The sequence below is a fragment of the Chiloscyllium plagiosum genome, chromosome 3 (genome assembly GCF_004010195.1).
Source record: "Chiloscyllium plagiosum isolate BGI_BamShark_2017 chromosome 3, ASM401019v2, whole genome shotgun sequence".
In the NCBI taxonomy this organism is placed as follows: domain Eukaryota; kingdom Metazoa; phylum Chordata; class Chondrichthyes; order Orectolobiformes; family Hemiscylliidae; genus Chiloscyllium; species Chiloscyllium plagiosum.
The window spans coordinates 98,138,976-98,158,588 of NC_057712.1; the positions used below are offsets into that span (position 1 = coordinate 98,138,976).

The 19,613-nt window shown below is 41.4% G+C and overlaps 1 protein-coding gene across 4 annotated transcripts in view; it reads right to left on the reverse strand.

Moving 5' to 3' along the window:
• The window catches only part of si:ch211-241j12.3 (uncharacterized protein LOC566552 homolog), a 110,836-nt gene that overhangs the window by 77,815 nt on the left and 13,408 nt on the right, over positions 1-19,613 (reverse strand). For 3 of the 4 annotated variants that reach the window (XM_043686930.1, XM_043686928.1, XM_043686931.1), the window contains exons 5-6: positions 19,474-19,599; positions 16,490-16,606 (exon numbers count right to left, since the gene is read on the reverse strand). In XM_043686930.1, the coding sequence (XP_043542865.1) occupies positions 16,490-16,606; positions 19,474-19,599 (243 nt within the window). The remainder of the gene's footprint in view (positions 1-16,489; positions 16,607-19,473; positions 19,600-19,613) is intronic. The other variant, XM_043686929.1, reaches the window with a different exon arrangement.

The following is a 19,613-nucleotide window of genomic DNA, read 5'->3' on the forward strand; positions in this document are numbered from 1 at the left end:
TAAACATTAACAATCTGGATGAAGGAACTGAGGGCATTGTTTCTAAGTTTACAGATGAACAGAATAGGCAGGGGACAGGTAGTGTTGGGGAAGTGTGGAGGCTGCAGAATGAGTTAGACAGGTGAGGATAGTCGGCAGACTGAATACAAAATGGGAAATTGAGAGATTATGTACTTTGCTAAGAAGTATAGAGGCATAGACCATTTTCTAGATGGAGAAAGGCTTCAGAAATCTGAGGCACAAAGGGACTGGGGTGGTCCTAGTTCAGGATTCTCTTCAGGTTAATAATGGAGGCTCAGTCGGTAGTTAGGAAAGCAAATATATTATGAGTATTAATTTCAAGAGGACTAGAATAGAACAGCAGGAATGTACTTTTGAGTCTGTAGAAGGCTCTGGTCAGATCACACTTGGAATACGGGAGCAGTTTTAGGCCTTGTACTTAAGGAAGGATGTGCTGGCAGTGAAGGGTTTCCAGAGGAGATTCAAAAGAATGAGCCTGGGGATGAATGGCTTGTCATAGGAGGAGCAATTAAGGATTCTGGGTCTGTACCCGGAGTTCAGAAGGGTGAGGGAGATCTCACTGAAACTTACAGGATGCTGAGAGGCCTAAATAGAGTGGATGTGGACAAGATATTGCAACTAATAGGATAGACTAAGACCTGAGTGCACAGGCTCAGAGTGAACTAATATGAGGAGGAATTTCTCCAGCCAGAGAATGATGAATCTGTGGAACTCATTGCTACAGAAGGCTGTGGAGGACAAGTGTATTTAAGACAGAGATAGATATGTTCTTGCTTAGGAAGGGGATCAACGGTTATGGGAGAAGGCAGCAGAATGAAGTAGAGAAACAGATCTGTTATGATTATATGGTGGAGCAGACTCAAATGGGCCAAATGGCCTAATTCTACTCCTATATTTTACTCCTAGCAAAACAGAATTCCAATTTGTGCCATTGTTGACAAGTAGCTCCAATACCAATGCCCACCATGTTATTGTGGGGAGGATTTATCCAGAGAGATAGAAAAATATCACTACAGCATTGGTCCCATGTCACAGCACTGCTGACACAAGTCAGGTTGCAGGTCAGTAGCAGCAGATGAATAGGGGAAAAGTAAATTGTGAGCCTTCAGAAAAAAAGATTCTATAACAGAACTTCCCACAGTTTTAGTTAACTCAGATGGACAATTACTAAAATAGGTCATGGGCCACCTCACTCATTTCGAGAACGAGCGTACGATAAGAGTGGAACTGGCATCAATTGAATGTACCCATGCAGTATTGCCAGCTGTGGTGCCTGAACTTCCCAGGTTAGATCGGAAAGTGAGAATCAACACTTTCCCACTCCACCAATCACTATGTAGAATGCACATGTTGATATTAGCTAGAAATAGGATCTGGCTTGGCAACAATTGGAGTCACTTCCTGTCCCAAAGGCATAACAAAGTAGCAAAGGATTGCTTTCATAACCTAGAGGTCCTTGATCATATAGAGTTCGAGTACTACTGAGAAAATGGAGACACGCTGTTAAAGACGTTTGCCTTGAGCTCATCAGGACAAATGCATGAATGTAAATTTCAAATGAAGCAACAACTTATCCTGCATGAGAAAGTGTTACTTGACCAGCAAGGGAATTCTGATTGGCTGGAGAATCACCAAGAATTTAGGAAACCATTTTCCCCATACTTTAATTCAAACAACGATTGGAAAAAAGTCCTGCTGTTTGCAGAGGACAAGTCCTGCATATTTACATATGTAGTTTATGGAAATTTGGTGAACCAAAATACGAACCGGAGTGAAAATATTAAATTGGTCACTAGTGTAATTTTTAGCACACTCAGAATTGTATAGCCAGTGTTGTCCAATCTTTGAATCACACCAAACATTGCACATTTGAGTTCTGAATGCACAGGCTCCTTGAGTATGGTTAAGACTCTTCCTCTTGCTGTTTGATAGGAACTGCTGGTCAATGGAAACTATATACCTGGTATCACAACCTGGACCCAATATACCAACCACTACAGCGGACAGCTGAAACTGACAACTGGAAGCGGCAGGGACAGACCACTATAAACACCGGAGGAAACAAAAAGAAGCGCTTCGCAGGAGGCTCCCAAGCACTGATGATGTCGCCTATCCAGGGGACGAAACGTTTGCAACAAAAACTTCCAGCTCGGCGAACAGAACCACAACAACGAGCACCCGAGCTACAAATCTTCGCACAAACTTTGAACCAGACTGTATGTTTGTATAGTAGGCAAAGCATCATTTGGCTGGTCAGCAGCTTCCTGTCAGTGGAAAATACCACTCATGTTGCTATGCCATACTCACAGTTCAAATCAGCTTGCTATATTTGTTGCTTACATTTTTGAGATGGCTTAGATTGAAATAGATTGGGCACTTCTCAGGTTTTAAAATGATCTGTTTGTGAGGACGTGCTGTTTGAGGTAGCTACATCTTTTGAAGTTTGATATTTTTGCATCTGTGCAAGATGAAAAGTATGTCTCTTTTCACAACCATAGTTTAGGTTTAGTCAGGAAAAAGTAAGTTAAACTACTTCCGTCAAAACATGAGAGTTTGGAGAAAATTGTAAGTATTAAAATGGGATATCTTAGATATAGAACAGTACAGGTCAGGAACTGGCCCTTCAGGCCAACATGATGCCATTCTCAACTAGTTCTATCTGCCTGTACACGTACCGTATCCATCTATTCCCTGTCGAAATGCCTCTTGAACATTTCTATCGTACCCACTTCTACCACCTCCCCTAGCAAAGCATTCCAGGCATCTACCATCTTCTGGGTAAAAAAAAAAACTTGCCTCGCTCATCTCCTTTAAACTTTTCCTCTCACCTTAAATCTATGCTCTCTTGTATTTGATATTTCCACGTGGAATAAATGATTCTAACCATCTACCCAATTACTGCCTCTCAATTTTATATACTTCTTTCAGGTCGCCCCTCAGGTCCTTTACTCTAGTGAACACAATTCAAGTTTGTTCAACCTCTTTTTAAAGCTTATATGCTCCAATTCAGGCAACATCCTGGTAAACCGCTTGTGAATGCTCTCGCAAGCCTCCATATTCTTCCCATAGTGTGACGACCAGAACTGCACACAATACTCCAAAAGTGGTCTAACTTATATTGACATTAAAATACAGGAATCTAAATATAGTCTGTGAATAAAACTCTTAGATATATGCTTTTCCAAAAAAATATTCTATTCTAGAATACACTCAAAAATGTTCAGTAAATCCTTTTAACATTTGCAAATCTGGCATGGGATTTATAAATTTGCACATTTTTAATTAAATCCTATAGGAAGGGAGTAACATATACTGCTCAGGTCAAAGGAATTTTATCAGAATGGCAACAGTAAACTAGGCATTACTTGAGCACCACTCATGATAATAGCAGAAAAATATTCAGCGAGTGACCTTGAATAAAAATTAATTTATCAGGTTCCTGTTGTTAGTTCAAGAATGAATGTTTCAGCCATGCAGGTCAGGATCCCCGATCTGTGAGGAATTAGCTTGCATTTGTATAAAACCTTGCATGACCAACAGACACCTCAAGTGCTTTATGACTAACAAAGTATTTTTCTCGAAATGTAATAGCTGGTGTAACATAGGAAACATGACAGCTGACTTGCACATTGCAACATTACACATGCAGCAAATGTGGCAATGATCAAATAATGTGTTTTGTGATGTTGATCGAGGGATAAATATTGGTCAGATCATCAGCCTGCTCTTCTTCAAAATAGTCCTATGAAATCTTTTTAAATCTACTTGAGCAGCCTCAGTCTAACATCTCTTCCAAAAGACAGCACCTAAAACAATACAGGACGCCCTCTGGTTTGGGATTTGAATCCAGGACTCATAACTCAGATTTGAGAGTGCCATAGCTGACACTAAGAAAAGGATGCTCCAAATTCCCTGGGTCAGGGAAGAGAATAAAACTAGACAGGAGTTTCCACTCTCATTCTATTATCCAAGGGCTTGTTAAGGTAGCAATCATCTGTATGTACCAGGTAAGGACAAGGTCAGGCATCGCTGTCATGCTATTTGGGACCAAGCAGACTTTCAAAAGTGATTATCTAAGCTTATAAAAAAGGGACACTTGAGAAATAACTTGGACACAGAAAAGAAACATGTAAATTTGCTTCAAAGGTTAAACCAGGAGCAATAAGAATAGACCACAAATACAACAGTTTTTAGATCAGAAGGTGCTGGAAAAGCACAGCAGGTCAGGCAGCATCCGAGGAGCAGGAAATCGACGTTTCGGCAAAAGCCCTTCATCAGGTATGGAGGTGGGGAGCCTCCAGGGTGGAGTGATAAAAAACAAATTCAACAAATACACAAGTACAACAAATGGGTAGCTATAAAAGAGAAGTGCAACAAGGTTGTATTCTGTCTCCAGATTATTTTTAATCTTTACCAAATGCAAGATATCTGTCAGTTACCAGGAATTTCTATTGGAGGAGAGATTATTTTGGGTGAAATCACTTGTTTCTACACTGTAGGGATTCTATGAATTGATCACCAAAAGACAACCATATTTCTTTGGACATGTACTTTATGGAGAGAAACTAGAATATCTGATAAAATTGAGGACAGCAACACAAAACAGACACAAAGGAGAAAATATATCAATAGTTTAAGGATTAGAACAGGTACAAGATTAGAGAAATACCTTCAAGATAATACTTCTTATCAAAAACACTGGAAGTTCGGGAAACATAATCACTGACATAATATATGGCACCTGAAGAATACAGGGTGACTGTAAAACTGTATACAAGCAAGCAATGCAATTTGAACTAGGGTGGTGGGGGGGTTGGGGGAGATTAAATTGCTGGAAACAGAGTCACAGAGTCATAGAGATGTACTGCACGGAAAGAGAATCTTCGTTCCAACCCATCCATGCCAACAGATATCCCAGCCCAACCTTGTCCCGCCTGCCAGCACCCAGCCCATATCCCTCCAAACCCTTCCTATTCAGATACCCATCCAGATGCCTTTTAAATGTTGCAATTATACCAGCCTCCACCACTTCCTCTGGCAGCTCATTCAGTACACGCACCACTCTGCATGAAAAAGTTGCCCCTCAGGTCTCTTTTATATCTTTTTCCTCTCACCCTAAACTTATGCCCTCTAGTTCTGGACTCCCCCACCCCAGGGAAAATACCTTGACTATTTATCCTATTCATGCCCCTCATGCTTTTATAAACCTCTATAAGGTCACCCCTCAACCTCCGACGCTCCAGGGAAAACAGTCCCAGCCTGTTCAACCTCTTCCTATGGCTCAAATCCTCCAACCCTGGCAACATCCTTGTAAATCTTTTCTGAACCCTTTCAAGTTTCACAACATCTTTCCAATAGGAAGGAGACCAGAATTGCACACAATATTCCAACAGTGGCCTAACTAATGTCCTGTATAGCTGCAACATGACCTCCCAACTTCTGTACGCAATACTCTGACCAATAAAGGAAAACATACCAAACGCCTTCTTCACTATCCTATCTACCTGCAATTCCACTTTCAAGGAGCTATGAACCTGCACTCCAAGGTTTCTTTATTCAGCAACACTCCCCAGGACCTTACCATGAAGTGCATAAGTCTTGCTCAGATTTGTTTTCCCACAGTGCACCACCTCACATTTAGCTAAATTAAACTCCATCTGCCACTTCTCAGCCCAGATAAGCTAGAGAACTATCGACCAGTGAGCTTGACGTTGGTGGTGGGCATGTTGTTGGAGGGAATCGTGAGAGACAGGATTTACACGTAGTTGGAAAGGCAAGGACTGATTACGGGCAGTTAACATGGCTTTGTGCATGGGAAATCATTTCTCACAAACATGACTGAGTTTTTTGAAGAAGTAACAAAAAGGATTGATGAGGGCAGAATGGTGGACGCGATCTATGTGGACTTCAGTAAGGCGTTCGACAAGGTTCCCCATGGGAGACTGGTTAGCAAGGTTAGATCTCATGGAATACAGGGAGAACTAGCCATTTTGATACAGAACTGGCTCAAAGGTAGAAGAGGGAGGGTGGTGGAAGGTTGTTTATCAGACTGGAGGCCTGTGACCACAAGGATCGGTGCTGGGTCCACTACCTTTCGTCATTTATATAAATGATTTGGATTGAACATAGGAGGTATATTTAGTAAGTTTGCAGATGACTCCAAAATTGGAGGTGTAGTGGATAGCAAAGAGGGTTATCTCAGATTACAATGGGATCTTGATCATAATTCACTGTATATCAGTTATAAAAACGTACAATCACCTGATGAGGGAGCAGTGCTCCAAAAACTAGTACTTCCAAATAAACCTATGGGACTATAACCTGGTGGTGTGATTTTTAACTTTATAAAAATGTATGGATTCCTTTACAAAGAAAATGTACTTGTTTTCTCTTAGTGAATTTATTGCAATTTTTATTTTAATACAAAATACTGTTTGTTTTATTACCTGAATTAACACACCATTTCAAATCTTTCTTTAATTTACTTTCCAGTACATCAGGGGCAGCACAGTGGCTCACTGCTACCTCACAGAGCCTGGGACCTGGGTTCGATTCCCATCTCAGGCAATTGTGCAAATTCCACACAGATAATCCTCCAGGTGCTCCAGTTTCCTCCCACAATCCAAAGATATGCAGGTTAGGTGAATTGGCCATGCTAAATTGCCCATAGTTTTGGTGCATTAATCGGGGTAAACGTAGGGTAAGGGAATGGGTCTGGGTGGGTTGCTCTTCAGAGGGTCAGTGTGCCGAAGTGTCTGTTTCCATTCCGTAGGGAATCTAATCTAATCATGCTGGTTGACCACTTTAGTATTGGAGCACTTTATCTTCTTTATGTTGTATTTGTATCTGCACTGTTCTTGAATAATTCTCCAAGTCGAATTAAAACATTTCTATTTGGCTTTAAATGCTTGTAAATTTATTATAAATCACTCTAACAACATTAATTTCTTTACGTTCCCATACACTAAAAGAACAAAATGACGCAAATTACTATCGCTATTCATAGAGGCTGTTGCCTGTTTTGTCGTTGTAGTAATGACAGAAAAAAACCATTTGCAAATCAAATTTCCTCTGGCCCTTTTGCTCTCACTATGTATGTTTTTGTGCATGCTTTAATTAAAGGATAATGAAAGCATGGAACTTATCTGGTCCCATTGTACAAGCATAATTTAATCTAATGAATAATATTTACGTCCAACTGTTGGTTAGGTAATGCTTGCACGAATTTCTCCTAGCAACATGACTACAGACTCTCTATATCAAAACAGGTTACATTATACTGTCAGCAGATTACAAAAAAATGCAAAACATGCTTTTGCTAATCAATCACAGTCTTGTGTAACAGCACAAAATACTCTTTCCTATGCACAATAACTCCATATTTAAACTGTAATGTAATGTGTAACTGTTTTGTCAATTGACTTGAATCATATGCATTATTTAACATGCTCTGCATAATTCAGTTTAGTCCTTCACAATAAAAACAGAAGGTGATTTAACTCTCAGTGCTGAATTTCTGCAAAGCACAATTTTCTCTCCACCTTTTGGGTCCACTGCTTTATGTTGTGGATAAAATGGTGGACATAATCGGTTACCTTCATCACTAGGTGTTTTCTTGGTTGGCTAAGGGGTCAGAGGTGAGGGGTGCCCAGCCCATCTCCTTCCAACACACCCCTGACCTGTTCCCCTTAATTCGACCACTAATCCGTCTTTGGGATAACAGAGGCCCTGAACTGCTCAAATAAGGGCAGTTACTCACTGTAGAATTTCACATCCCTGACCTGTAGCCCCAGAATTAATATGGCTCATCCAGAGTTTCTGCTTAGTAGCAAGCCCCAGAATATTATAATAGGGAATTCAACAATGGGAATGCCAATGGCTGTCAAGGTGTGATGGTAAGATTCTCACTTATTGGAGTGAGAGAGAGAGAGAGAGAGAGAGAGAAAGCAGGGCAAGCGCAAGCAGGCGAGTGAGAGCGCGCAACACACAGCGCATAACATAGAGAGAGAGAGAGAGAGAGAGGTAATTAGCTGGATTACATTTGTTCTACCATGTTTACCTTTAAGAAAAAAGACAGGCAGATGCTGGAGATTGAAAAAATAAAACCAGAAATAAAAAATGAGAAGAACTGCAGATGCTGTTAATCAGAAACAAACAAAAAACCAAAGTGTTGCAGAAACTCCAGCAGGTCTAGCAGCACCTAGACAGCAAAGCAGAGTCAATGTTTTGAGTCCAGTGACCCTTCCTCTGAACTTCTTCCTGTCAAGTGGAAGCTGAAGATATCATGATACTGTTCCAAAGAACAGCAGGTGAGTTCTTTTTGGAGCTCTCCTATGGCACAGCGGTAATGTCTGAACCAGAAGGCCTGGGTTCAAGTCCTGCCAGCTCTAGAGTTGTGTTAGAAACATCTCTGAACAGGTTGGTTGGAAACACAGGTTATTAAAATAAAATAAACAACATTCCTAATTGGTCCCCTTGCATAACAAGTTACATCCGACAGCTTGGATATCATGTGCTCACAGCCAGTGCCACTCAATTGCCTCATGGTATTAAGAATGTCTGAGAGTGTAGCTACCACCTCTCCCGGAACTTTGGAAATGCCTGCTGCATTTTGTGTTTGCCTCCAAACAGTATTGTCAGAAATGAGGCAGGCAATTTGCTATTTCTGGTAGCTTTCTGCATGCAACGTGATAATGACCAGATAACCTTTGACATTGTCTTGGCTGAGGACAAATAACTTGAATCTTTCACACTTGCAAAGCTCACAGCATGTCAACATTAGATACGAACCTGCAATTGGGCAGTGTTTACTGGCTAGTCCTGTGTGTGAGAAGAATTACACTGACAACTAATTTAGAATTGTCAGTCAGGCTTGCAGTGTGGCTGGAAGCTACATACACAAAGGAACCTTAAGTATCTGAGCAACACGGGCAGGGAGTATTTTGTTCGGATAATCGAATGTTCGGATAATTGAGGTTCCTCTGTGTTTAATACACTGAGCCCTGTCCTTTGCAAACAGAACAAAAATACCATAGCCACACACTGCACCTACTTCAATGCAACAAACTAAGTGCAGCATTTCTCTGGGCAATGCTCTCACCAGTGTCAAACTGCCTGGTTTAAATTCAACCAAAGCTGAGGTGTTAAATGTCAATCATCAATATTTAAGGCAATCTCCACAGTAACATCTCAATCAGAGACACTTTGCCAATCAAATTAGTTCTCACCATATTGAATATAAATGTTTATTTTTCCCTTTAATTTATACTCTTGGGAATGTCAGTATAAGTACAAAATGAAAAGCTTTGACAAAATATCTTTTAAACAATAATACTCAAATTACTAATGATGTGTATCACACAGCTTTCACCATACAGTCATTTAGGTCTACAGCACAAAAAAAGGTCTGTCAGCCCATCATGTCTGCACCAGCCAAAAACAACCACCTCAATATTCTAATCCCATTTTCCAGCTCTTGGCCCATAGCCTTGGCATTGCAAGTCTACATCTACATACTTCGTAAACATTGGGAGGGTGTTTCTTCTACCACCCTTATAGTTAGTGAGTTCCAGAATCCCAGCACCCTCACATCTCTTCTAAATCTTCTGCTCCTTCCCTTAAATCTATGCTCCCTGGTCATTTATCCCTCTATCAAGTGAAAGGTTTCTCCTATGTACTCTACGTCCTTCAATTTTACACATATCATCACTTTTTAGAATTAGAATTAGGTTTTATTGTCAAGTGTACTCAAGTACCAGGGATACAGGAGTACAGTAAAGACTTTACAATGTTATCATTCACAGCACCATCTTCAGTACAAGGTACCTTTAGGTACAAAATCTTAGGTAAAAAGTAGGAAAATAAAGAAATAAGTTAAAAGCTCCACATTGCAGTTCTTCTCGGTATAAAGTAGTAAATAAGAAATTAAGTTGAAAATTTCAAATTCCAGTCCTCCTTTAGCCATGGGCCTGCAGTTGCTGGGCTATCCCTAAGAGGACTCTATCTCTCTCCGATGCTTGGCTCAATCTCTCTACCCCCATGTCTCCATCTCACTGTGGACTACTATCCCCTATCTCCCATGCTAGGCTCAGCCAAACTTATTAAGTAGGCAAAAGTGAGGACTGCAGATGCTGGAAACCAGAGTTTAGAGCAGAGTGGTGCTGGAAAAGCACAGCAGGTCAGGCAGCATCCGAGGAGCAGGAAAATCGACGTTTCGGGCAAAAAAAAACTTATTGATCAATTCTCCTACGTTCAAGTGTATATCATTTATTGAAATCAGGGGCTCCAATATTGACACCCATGGAATCCCAACTCAACTAGACAGTCTGGGGCCTGAACTCCAGTTCCACATGCTGCAGACATCTGGGATTCTGGAGTGCAGAGAGAGGAAAACATGTCTGGAACTCTGTTATCTGGGGTACTGGCTGATTGTGAGAGGATGTCAAGGCTTTGGAGAGAGGGTACAGACTAAATTTCCTCTCTGGCACAAAAGGATGAAACATTTCAGTCATATGGAGAGACTAGCGATTGTTCTTTTTTTAATAAAATGAGACAGGGTGACACACATGGATTTGCTACAAACACCACAGCACACTGGGTTCAAACATCAACTTTATACAAGGTTTCTCACAACAGATAAACAAGTTTTGCTGCTCAAATGGTTTTTGCAGTATATTTCCTGTCATTTTCCATAGACCTATACACAAAGTTAAAAATCACACAACACCAGGTTATAGTCGGCTCTGAAAGTTAGTGCTTCCAAATAAACCTGTTGGACTACAACCTGGTGTTGTGTGATTTTTAATTTTGTACACCCCATCCAACACTGGCATCTCCAAATCATATACACACAATGCTCTTCAGTAGTATACCACAAATTGATTGCAGCAACAGTACTCGAGATATTAGAGATTTGGGTTCATTCCATTGTAAATAGCTACTGAAGAAATTAAGTGGGAATTCTCAGTATTTAAAACTATTCATTCTAAAAGCAGTGCACATCTTTCTTTTTAAAAACTTTTCTTTCTACAACAATTGTGTACTCCCCCTAAAGGTGCTGACTCAAGTTGAATAAATGTCCAACTTCACACAGGAAGCCTTAGCCACTGGCAACACATCAGGAATTCAGGCATGAATTATACACATTTTTCTTCAAGTAGGAGTAGCACAATCAGCCCTGGAGTGTTTCCATCATTTAGTTCATAACAGCAATTGTTCGCCTCAGATCTCTCCCTTTTGGATGCCTTTTCGAGGTGATGTCATTGACTATTCAAGGGTTGCTGAAGCTTAGCATATGCCAAGGGAATTACCATTGGCCAGGCTGCTGATTGGTTGGCAAGGTGACTCTGATGGACTGAGGCAGATAACTGATCATTAGTCTTACTCAAGCATGGCTCATTTGCAGTTTACCGGGAGCAACTTACATTCCTATTCAAGGACCATTCTCTGCAAGCAAAGTGTGCATGTGCTTCTACTGCCTCCCATTTCTTTCCTCATGGCAACATCGCATCCAGAGTCAACTTCAGAACCAATCATCACCTCCTTTCTCCAGTAATATGAACTGCTGTGATCATTTGAAATTTGGTGCTCCTGCATCTATTCTGCTGAGCCCAAGACAAAATTGCTTGAGTATCATGGGATCAAATGCTGTCACAGCAGCTGGTACAATACAATGTCATTGGGATGTACACAATGGAAACACACCCTCCGGTCCAATTGTCCATGCCAACCAGATATCCCAACCCAATCTAGTCCCACGTGCCAGCACCTGACCCATATTCCTCCAAACCCTTCCTATTCATATACCCATCCAGATGCCTTTTTAAGGTTGCAATGTACTAGCTTCCATCACTTCCTTTGGCAGCTCATTCCAAATACATACCCCCCTCTGCATGAAAACGTTGCCCCTTAGGTCTCTTTCATACCTTTCCCCTCTCACCCTAAACCTATGCTCTCTAGTTCTGGACTCCCCCAGGGAAATAACCTTGTCTATTTACCCTATCTATGCCCCTCATGATTTTATAAACCTCTATAAAGTCTCTATAACCCTTCAGCCTTCAACACTCCAGGGAAAACAGCCCCAGCCTGTTCAGCCTCTCCCTATAGCTCAAATTCTCCAACCCTGGCAGCATCATTTTAAATCTTTTCTGAACCCTTTCAAGTTTCATAACATCTTTCCAATAGGAAGGAGACCAGAATTGCTCGCAATATTCCAAAAGTGGCCGAACCAATGTTCTGTACAGCCGCAACATGATGTCCCAACTTCTGCCTTCTTCACTATCCTATCCACTTCACTATTCTTCACAAGAGCTATGAACGTGCACTCCAAAGTCTCTTTGTTCAGCAACACTCCCTAGGACCTTACCATTAAGTGTATAAGTCCTGCTAAGATTTACTTTCCCAAAATGCAGCACCTCATATTTATCTAAATTAAACACCATCTGTCACTTCTCGGCCCAATGGCCCATCTGATCAAGATCCCGTTGTAATCTGAGGTAACCTTCTTCCAATCAATAAAAGCATAGAATGTAAAGCAAATCTCAGTGATTTCGACCATGACAACTACAGAGAAATCGTGGTTAGTCCAACTCCAGTTGTAGCAAGTTGTCAGCCAATCCTGCTGGCACAATACGAATCTAATACAAGGATTCAACTGAAGAAAAGGAAAATGTTTACTTGGATCATAAGATCCAGGAACAGAATTAAGACATTTGGCCCATGAAGTCTACTGCACCATACGATCATGGCCAATATGTTTCTCAACTCCATTCTTCTGCCATCTCCATGCAACATTTGATCCCCTTACTAATCAAATCCTATCCAACTCAGGCTTAAATAAAGGCAGCAACTTGGCCTCCACAACCTTCGGCAGCAATGAGTCCCACAGATTAACCATCATTTGGCTGAAGAAATTCCTCCTCCTCTCAGTTTTAAAGGGTCATCCCTTCACTCTGAGACTGTGTCTTCCAGTCCTAGTCTCTCCTACTAGTGGAAACATTTCCACATCCATTCTGTCTAGGCCTCTCAGTATTCTTTAAGTTTTAATCAAATCACACACCCCCCTTTATCTTCCTAAACTCCAAGGAGTACAGACCCAAGTCCTCGACTGTTCCCCATGTGACAAGCCCTTCATCTCCAGAATCATTCTTGTGAACCTCCAATGAACCCCCTCCGAGGCCAAAACATTCTCTATTCTTCCTACCAAAGTGTAAATCTCACACATTCTCACACTTTTTTGCCACTTTCTCACACTTTTTTGCCCACTCTCCAAGTTCTTCTGGAGCCTCCCCTGCTCAACAGTACCTGTCTCTCCATCAATCTTTGTGTCACTTGCAAACTTAGCAACAATGTCCTCAGTTTCTTTGACCAGATCATTTAGCTATAATGTAAATAGTTGTGGTCCCAACTCTGATCCCTGCGGAACTCTACTAGTCACCAACTGCCATCCCAAAAAACAAAGACTCCTTTCTCCCACTCTGCTTTTTGCCAGTTAGCCAATCCTCTATCCATGCCAGAACATTGCCCTGCAGCTTCCAGTGCGGCATTTTGTCAAAGGCCTTCTGGAATTCCAAACAGATCATGTCCATTGGCTCTCCTTTGTCTAACTTGCTCGTTACCTCCTCAAAGCATTCCAACAGGTTTTGTCAGGCATCACCTCCCCTCGATGAAGCTGTGCTAACTCAGCCTTATATTACCATGCACTTCAAGATACTCCACAATCTCATATTTAATAAAGTTACTTAAGATTTTCATCTTACCAATGACTGAGGTCAGGCTAACCGTCCAATAGTTTCCTGTTTTCTGCCTCCCACTCTTCCTAAACAAAGGTGTTTAATTAGTCATTTGGCAGTCTTTTGGGACCCTCCCTGACTCCAATGATTCCTGAAAAATCACTGCAATAGCCTTGGCAATCTCCTCAGGTATCTCCTTCAGAACTCTGGGATACAGTTCATCTGCTGAGCTTCCAGAATGACCCCTACCTTTGCTGATCCACCAACTTCCTCGCTCGGCTACCCTCCTCATAGATACTGGCCAGTTCCTGCCTCATGGCTTTGTAGTTATCTTTACACAATTGTACTACTGTTTTACATCAGATTCCAATTTCTCCCTCTCAAACTGCAGGGTGCACTTTATCATATTATGGTCTCTGATCCCTTGGGGTTCCTTCACCTTCAGCTCTTTAATCAAATCTGCCTCATTACACATCACTCAAATCTAGAACTGCCTGTTCCCTAGTGCATTCTACCACATGCTGCTCCAAAAAGAATCTCGTGGATATTTCGTGAAGTCCTTTTCTTGAGATGTTTTATCAACCAGACTTTGCCAGTCCACCTGCATATTGAAATCCCCTCTGATTGTTAGTGTCTTTCTTACATGGCTTTTCTATCTCCTGATTTAGTTTCTTCCCCACATCCTCACTATTGCTAGCAGGCCTGTACCTAATTCCCATCAGGGTCTTTTTTCCAATACAGTTCCTTAACTCGAGCCACACGGATTCTATGACTTCTGACTCTATGATTCCTTGTTAGCAAGTTAATTTATTTTCTTGTTAACAAGGCATCCCTGGCCCAATCTGCCTGTCCTTTGGACAGGACACGTATTCTTGGATATTTAGCTCCCAGCCCCGATCCCCTTGTAGCCATGTCTCTGTGATACCCAAAATATCGTACCTACCAATTTCACTCTGTGTTACAAGCTCATTTATCTTGCATGTGTTTATGTACGACACCCTCAGTTCTGCATTGACTGTCCCCCTTTTCATACTTGATGATGGTGAATGGGAAGACTTGAAGTAATGGTGTCCCAGTGAGGGGCCATGAAGAGGAAGGCTGGTTCTTAGAATACTGTGTTGGTAAAACTAGGGCCAGGGGTTAGGGGAAAGTTGTCTTTTAAACTTAGACCAATGCACTAAGTGAACCTCACAGTAATCAGGCCAATGTGGTCAGTAATGTGTGCCGCTCCTGGTCTATTGTCATCATCACCATCTTCTACATCCACTTTGCTTCAGAAAAGGCTATGTGTCTCACTCCTCCTGCAGCTCCAAACCTCGCAGGCAATATTCTGCAGAGAGCAGAAGATCACTTCCATTTTGGAAACTTGGCTGATTTATGCTTATGTCCCTACTTATTAATGACTTATGTCACAAGGTTGCTTTGCTTTCATGTGCCAGTATGCAAAGACTAGAGAATACCACTCCTCTGGTCCCATTGTGTAGCTCTGTCCTTTTGCAACAGGAAATATTTGGACACAAATTATATTAAAATATGTTTGAAGCAAAAGTTACCTGAAGAAGTGTTAGCTAGGCATCACATTCCCATGATGCATTGGCCAAACAGAGGGTATTTAAAATGTAAGATGCCATCATTACACAGTACAATGGGCACAGTATTGCTCTATACTGCTTAGTTATTGTTATGTACAAAGCTGCAGAAAAACACAAAATTCACTTGGTGAATTGTGTACTTGTTTTCAATACTGAAATCTGAGGACTGGACTTGAGGCATCAACAAATCAACAACTACTTAGGAAACACTCCATAGGAAAATATATGACGAATACTTAGCATTACACAGTTTAAATTTGTGAAGGATGGAAGATGGGTGGTCGCTAGGAAAACATTGCAATAGCAAATCTAAAAAGGTATAGATGAGAGATTCAGAAGGTAGATGAATTGAGACATACTTAGCATTGCACAGTTTAAATTTGTGAAGGATGGAAGATGGGTGGTCGCTAGGAAAACATTGTAATAGCAAATCTAAAAAGGTATAGATGAGAGATTCAGAAGGTAGATGAATTGAGACAGGGAAGCAATAAGAAATGTTATAGTGGTAGATGTAGGCGATCTTCTTGACGTATGGTGAGAAGCTCAAATTTGGCTCAAGATTATGAATTGTTTGCCGACAGACATATACTGGGAAGAAAGACAGGGTGGTGGTGTTTCCAGTGGTGGTCAAAGGCTATGTCTTCAGTTCTAAAACATTGACAATCTCAACGTTTAGTTGGAGGAAATTTTGCCAGATGTTGGACAGTCAGAGACAACACAAGAAGTTGAGCAAGAGAGCAGTGAGAGCGTGCTGGTGTCACCAATACATATTTGGAACCTCTTGGTAAGTATGATTGGAAATGTGTTGGTAGTTGAATCAACATTTCACAATTCACACAAACTATGGCACACTCTCTAATTAACAAATCAGCATGATCACTATTGCAGTCTGCTGAGACATTTTCATTCTAAAGCAATAAATATGGACATTCCTGAAACATATTGCACGGTATTTAACTGAGACACTGCATAATGTTTACAGCATGTAAACAGGCCATTCAGCCCAACAGTTCTGGTAAACCTTCAACATCAAACTCATTGATACACCTTTCAGAGAAATATTGCAAGGAAGAAACTCAGATGAACAAATTGAAAAATATATCAGAGGTGGGGTAAGATCTACAGGTTACAGCTCTGAAATCTTACCTTCCTGAACTGGACCCATGCTTCATGTTGATAAATCAAATATCCTCCAAGGTCAGAGGTCAACTGACTTCTATCAATGTAGTTGTACAACTCAAAGACTTCATTAAGAAGCACACACTAACATTGGAGGAAACAAAGCATTATTTTTAGCAGATATTCTGTAAAACTGCAACTGTTCCGAAAAGAAACTCACTGCACTTTCAATTTTACATTCAAAAGTAATAATTCACTTGATGTTCTGAACATGAAGATTAAAAATAAAACCTCTCCAGACATGCTCAAAAATATCAAATTTGTTGCTCTTAATGTGTGAGGACTGCCATGCCGAGTGAAGACATCTTACATTAATAACTTTAAAAGCATGAACTTCTAAGCGTGGTATCTTCTGAAACTGACATTTCAAAACAGAAAATTGTGGGTTACAAAATGGCAGCCAAGGGCCACCTGATTACTTACAGTCCCAATCCCTCCCACGTTACAGTGACATAGCTGGAGTGTAGTGGGAGAGAACGTGCAATAATAGAGACTAAATGAGCTGAATGAATTTGTAAGGTGAGATGGGAAACAAAAGGCATTGCAGGGACCAGGGTAAAGGAAACCTGATAAGGACTGGAACACCAGCAGCTTACCACAGGAGGTGGTCATAGTTGCTTAATCAAGCTAACTTGCTAGCACGAGGATTCAGGGTGTAATGAAGATTAAAAAGCTGTGTAGTTTCACTTGGTGCTGTTTCCTTGTAGACTAGGAACAGCAGAATTGCTCCCTCAGGACATGGGAAAGGTTTGGGAATCTTCTTCTGCAGCTTCCTTTCCCCCTCCCCAAGCCAGTAGAGCCCCATTCCTCCACAACCATTCACCCGTTTATGAAATCCTGACACCAACTCCCCCTGCTAGCCAGCACTTGGTTAGTATCACTCAGAATTCAGGCAAAAAACTGATATGATCTGAGGTGTTAGGGTTCAGAGGTTGAAATGGCAGGTGGCACAGTGGCTAGCACTGCTGCCTCACAGCACCAGAGACCTGGGTTCAATTCCTGCCTCAGGCGACTGACTGTGTGGAGTTTGCACATTCTCCCTGTGTCTGCGTGGGTTTCCTCCGGGTGCTCCGGTTTCCTCCCACAGTCCAAAAATGTGCAGGTTAGGTGAATTGGCCGAGTTAAATTGCCCGTAGTGTTAGGTGTAGGGGTAAATGTAGGAGAATGGGTCTGGGTGGGTTGTGCTTCAGCGGTTCAGTGTGGACTTGTTGGGCCGAAGGGCCTGTTTCCACACTGTAAGTAATCTAATCTAATCTAAACCTCCCAGGCTTCAAGATGTTGCCTCCACGATATCCGCCAGGAATGCAAAAAGATTCTGATGCCTTGGTGATTCTTTTTATTCATTGCTGAGATGTGGGTTTCACTGGCTGGGCTAGCATTTATTATTAGTCCCTAGTTGCCCTTGAGAAGGTGATGGTGAGCCTTCTTGGACTGCTGTAGTCCGCTTGATGTAGGTGCAGCCACAAAGGCATTAAGTAGCAAGTTCCAGAATTTTGAGACAGCAACACTGAAGGAATGGCAATATAGTTCCTGGATGATAGTGGTCATGGGTTTGAAAGATGCTATGAAAAATTCCTTAGCAATTTGTTGCAATGATGGTACACACTGCTGCACCAGAGGGTCGGTGGTGAAGATGTTAGATGGGTGTCAACCAAGTGGCTACATTGTCCTAGATGATGTCGAGCTTGCTGAGTGTTGTTGGAGCAGCACACATCCAGACAAGTGAGAAGTGTTCTTCAGACTGCTGACTTGTACTTTTTAAGACAGTAGACAGGCTTTGGGGAGTCAGGAGGTGTTGCTCGCTACAGAATTCCAAGTCTCAGACTTGCTCTTGAAGCTACAGCATTCATATGACTGGTCCAGTTCAGTTCTTGATCAATTATATCTCCTAGGATGTTGACAGTGGGGTTTCAGCAATAGGAACACCATTAAATGTCCAAGGATGATGGTTGGAAGATGGCCACTGCCACTTGTAGGACATCAATGTTACTTCCCACTTATTGGGCCAATTCTGAACATTGTCTAGGTCACACAAAATAAAATAATCTGTGCAGGTAACAGAGGAGGCTGATGGAATCAGAGCATGAGGTTTGAAGAAACTGGTGGAATTCACAAGGTATTGACAATGATGAGCTAAAGGAAATTGCTGCTTTTCCAACTCCCAGGAATTGAAGAACTCTTAGATAATCTGACAGTAGCCTTTGGGCTATTGTGGCCATTGCTGTGGGATCCATGATGGCCAAGCCCAACTAATTGCTGGAGAGCACTGCATGAAGCTGCAGTTGGGAAAGCCATTGTCAATAAAGTTGGAGGGTAGAAAGAATGGGGGAAAATGTCTGGCCCCCAATGGTGGGATGCCAATTAAGCTCATTAATGACATTAATGATCGGTGCCTTTGAACAGTAATTGTAGTTTTGTGGTGAGATCAAAGATCTGAGGATCAAGTGCTTCGAGAGGTATGAGTCCTACCCTTTCTCCTTCTTTCACAAACAGAATCAGCTGTAGAGATGGCGATACACAACAATTGAGGGTAAACCTTTTTTTAAATCAGGGGTAAATTATGTCATAAGTTTGGAAGTGTGCAGGGTATCTTCAGGAAAGGAAGAGCACAGACATAGACCAGGGAGAGTTAGTGTGATTCCAGTACTTAATAAAGATACTGTCAATATTACACATGCAACAGGACAGACGTTCATCACATTTGAACCTGAGATGAAGATGGAGCTGGAAGAGGATGCTTAGCTGAGAAAAGATGTTTGCTTTTTGTGCCAGTCAGTAATGTACAATGTCACAATTGTGTACAGATAAATCTCAGAACCTAATTTACACATTGAAAAATTGCTTCTCCAGATACTCTTCAAAGAGAAAAATTGATCACTCAAAACTTTAAAGAATATATTTTATTAAAATGCAATCAAAATAGCAGTAAAATAAGATTTTTACTTCGATACCTTGAATGGTGGCTCTGAAAGCACCTTGCTATGGCTTAGGCCCAAAGACTTCAAAATGCATTTTCTAATTCCTTTTGTCTGTGGCTGGAGAGCATATAAAGTGTTGAATATTCTTCCAATCTGGTGCTAAGTAAAAGAAA